The sequence below is a fragment of the Sorex araneus genome, chromosome X, assembly GCF_027595985.1.
Source record: "Sorex araneus isolate mSorAra2 chromosome X, mSorAra2.pri, whole genome shotgun sequence".
NCBI lineage: Eukaryota > Metazoa > Chordata > Mammalia > Eulipotyphla > Soricidae > Sorex > Sorex araneus.
This window is the reverse complement of record NC_073313.1, coordinates 50,457,313-50,460,964: the sequence shown is the minus strand read 5'-3', so window position 1 is coordinate 50,460,964 and position 3,652 is coordinate 50,457,313. Positions and strand designations below refer to the sequence as shown.

The 3,652-nt window shown below is 45.2% G+C and overlaps 1 protein-coding gene across 1 annotated transcript; it reads right to left on the bottom strand.

Annotated features, from left to right (window-relative positions):
- Positions 1 to 662: 662 nt before the first annotated feature.
- On the bottom strand, positions 663 to 3,440 carry LOC101545768 (CXXC-type zinc finger protein 1-like). The gene is made up of 8 exons (XM_004612931.1): positions 3,306 to 3,440; positions 2,874 to 3,037; positions 2,397 to 2,604; positions 2,186 to 2,296; positions 1,692 to 1,741; positions 1,428 to 1,524; positions 887 to 1,039; positions 663 to 809 (listed from the first exon to the last, which is right to left on the bottom strand). The coding sequence occupies exons 1-8, from the start codon at positions 3,438 to 3,440 to the stop codon at positions 663 to 665; spliced, it is 1,065 nt and encodes a 354-aa protein (XP_004612988.1).
- Between the last annotated feature and the right edge of the window lie 212 nt (positions 3,441 to 3,652).

Genomic DNA, 3,652 nt, shown 5'->3' with positions numbered 1-3,652 from the left:
TCATTATCATCCTATATTAGTCTATTTCCTTTCTTAATATTTTTACATTTCTGGCCTGGAAACTATTAACAATTATGATGGAATAGGCCACAATCAGGGCTAACTATGTATCTGATAGCCTTGGATCAGGGTTGGGGGTTAACTGTAGGGAACAAAGATCACTGGAACCCTCTTCATAAGGTAACATCCTCCTGAGCATGAATCACTTCAAAGCCACCTCTGCATAGTACCACAGCCCCTGCCAAGTTGAATTAACCCTTCATATACCATCATTAGAGGTTTAAAATTGAGAAATAGAAACAGGTTTGAGAGCCATCAGGGAATATTAAAAGCCCTTGTTCTTCTAAAGTATATTAACACAACTTGGCAATGGGAGAGAAGGGCAGGGCAGACCACCTGACCCCTCTCATGTTAAGGGAAGAAATGGAAATAGGGATCAAGGGATGAAAATTGGAGTGTTCAGGTCCCCTTGTGCCCCCCTCCTCATACACACATAACAAAGGCTCAATAGAGATCAATCAAGTGATGAACAGAAAAATAAACTTTAAAATGCCCTGAGAAAGAATAGAATATCTATGACCTTCATAGAGATATGTATGTAATGTATTTACAAAATATCTCCCTGTACAGTGTTGAGTAAAGGATGCTGAATTAAGCAGAATTCAGTTGTCTGCTTTGGTGCGTAGGTCATTGGTGAGCGGGTCATGCTGAGTTGTCTGGTGGAGCATCAGGGAGAGGAGCCCAGCCCGGTTAGCCATAGCTGTGCGAACCTTTTGCTCTTGCTCAAACAGCTGTTCTAGCTTGTACAACTGTAGGAGGTGAGAATTAGAGAGGAATTACAGGATCCTATCCCATCTCCTAGCCCTCACTCATCATTGTAACTTACTGCGCGCACACGCTCCAGGTCCAACTCGGCACGTCTCAGCTTCTCCCAGCAATAGTGACGATTGCATACACGTTTAGGGAGATGACAAAAATCACCAGTGACCTCAAAGACATTGCGCACTAGTGGGCAACCACACACCTCATCGTCAATGACCTGTGGGGAAGTATGAAGAAAACAAGATATGGAAGAAAGAGTGATCGGGTGGGCAAAAGAAGAGAAATAGGGGAAGGCAGGATGGTCAGGCAAAGCAGGATAGTCAGGATGGTCAGAGAAGTGGGGGAAGGTTGAGTATGGGGTTATTTATGAATTAATAGCAGACGGAGAGAAGAAAAAGTAAGAATAGGTGATCAAACAGTGAGAAGTAGGGAATATGGGATTGTCAGAAAGGAAAGAAGGAGCATGTAAGTGTTGGTCAAGAGGTAGGAAGGCAGGGAAGAAAACGGAAGTAGGAGACAAGCAGGGAGGAAAATAGGAAGAGGATAGTCAGGTAGCAAGTAGGGAATGAATGCTTGGTGATGAGATCAAGAAGGCAGAGTCTCACCTTGGTGTTCTGAGAGTGCTCAGGGCACAGCACCTGGAGTCTCTTACAGTATCTCTTACTCTGTGGGTTGTAAAAATCACAGAAGAGCCTTGTGGTCCTGATGGGAGGTTGAAAGTGAGGTAATGAAGGTCATGAACCCAGCCCTCACTTTTTCATCAATCCTGCCCATACCCTGCCCCAATAATTCACTTCTGCATCAGATCCCATCTACATCCTCTCCCTGTTCACACTAGGCCTTTGACCCTGACATGTATTCACACTCACCCCTCAATGGAAGTTGGGTACATGGATCCAAATGACCAGTTGCACTCGTACTGAGAAGAAAAACAAATACAAGTTGTAGGAACTTTGGGCAGATGATGCATGTCCTCCTATGACAGAGATATATTAGTACCCCGGTGGATTTATTGGTGGGGAGGGACACACCCAGCTGTACTCAGGGCTTACTCCTGGCTCTATGCTCAGAGTTCACTCCAGGCAGTGCTCTGGTGACTGCATAAGATGGAACCCACTGTTGACTACATGCAAGGCAAGTGCCTTACCAGCTGTATTATCTCTCCAGCTCCCTATCTCTGTGGATATTATATTCCTATCTTCCCTGCCAATGTTCCTACTCACTCACTTATGCCTCATCCTGTTATGAAGTATGAAAGAAAAGCAAAATAGGTAGAGCAAGGCACCAAATTTTTCACCTTCCTGTGGATTCCACCCATCCCCAAACACTCAGGACTTTCCTCTACCCACAACAATGCTACAACCTTGACAAAGCAGCGCTCCATGTGGCGCAGGGCTATGTGGATACTGATGGGTTTCCCACAGGAGACACAGAAAATCTTCAGATCCGTGCTATTATTTTCACCTTTGAAGTGCTGCACAAAACAGTGGAGAGAGGTCAGTGAAGTAGAGGGAGGACAAACAAGGCAAAATACTCATATTCCTATTTATTACAGTCCACTAATTCCCACTCGCCTCTTCGTTCTTGCACACAGCCTGCTGTTTGCCACGCAGAATGATGGCTTCAAGCTCATGGAAACGTCTCTCCATATTTTTCAGGTGGCTTTGGGTGGCCTGTCGCTCACATTCAATGTGCTCAAGCATTTTCTTGTTATACTCCTCAGCAATGCAGGGGTCCTTCTGCCACTCCCGAATTCGCTGGGGCAGGATCTTATAGATGCGGCTGGAAGGAGACATAGCAAGCAATGGAATGGGTAGATGGGAGGATCAAAAGAAGTGGATAAATGATTGAATGGTGAACGTAATGGATAATTATTGGTAGACAACTGAATGTTGATGAATAGGTGACTAGTGGATTATGAATGAATGCAGATGAGTGAGTGGGTAAGTAAGTAACTGTAAAGATAAATAAATGAGTGGACTTGGTGGGTGAACTTTGAATGTGCGATTCAGCTGTGAGTGGCCCTGTCCTTTAACCTCAGATATACTCACGCAGCTGCCAGATTCATTCCACATTCATCTGAGCAATACTTAGATTCTGGTCTGGCAGCCTGCACACAGCGAGGTCCCAAGCACTGCTGTGGTGAGGCTGGAATATTTTGCATCTCCTGTGATGATTTCCATTTGTCCTCCTCCTGCTTAGGCTTCTTCCCCTTCTGTGGGACAAGAATGGTCAGAGCAGGGGAGTCAGTCTCATCCCCCAAATCCTATACCCTGACCCACAGTCTACCCCTAACCTCTACCTCCACACACTTCCCCCATTTCTTAAGTAGTCACCTTATGCTCAGTCTTTTCCTTCAAATTCTCTGTTTTCTTCTTGTTCATTGCTTGCTTCTAAAGTGCAGGATTCAGCAACAGGAACTTCTGAGTGTCACTCAGCCAGTGCTATAGGTCATGAAAATTTTGACATGTCTCTCAATTTACTTCTTTTTCTTCTGGGGGACGTTGCCAAGCGGTGCTTAGGAAGCGCAGCAGTTCCTTCCAGTTATTTACAGTCAACTGGGCTAGAAGTTCAACGAGACAGCCAAGGATGTGGTGGTGCTGCTTGGGCCCTGTCATGCCAGGTATTACCCGGGCTAATGGTGCTCAAGAGGCCTCCAGGCTTGCACTGGCAATGCTTGGGGCACCATAAAGAGCCGCGAATCAAACCAGATTTGACCACATGCAAGACATGTATCTTGACCCCTGCACTATCTCTCCTACCTCCAACTTATTACTTTTTTAAAATTTTTTTATTGACTGGTATACTATGGTTTACGATACTGTTGATA

Coding starts and splice junctions, on each gene's coding strand:
- LOC101545768 (XM_004612931.1), bottom strand. CDS start 3,440: ATGACAGGGCCCAAGCAGCACCACCACATCCTTGGCTGTCTCGTTGAA. Junction 3,038..3,305: donor GTCCCCCAGAAGAAAAAGAA/GTAAATTGAGAG, acceptor CTTGTCCCACAG/AAGGGGAAGAAGCCTAAGCA. Junction 1,525..1,691: donor TACCCAACTTCCATTGAGGG/GTGAGTGTGAAT, acceptor ACCTCCCATCAG/GACCACAAGGCTCTTCTGTG.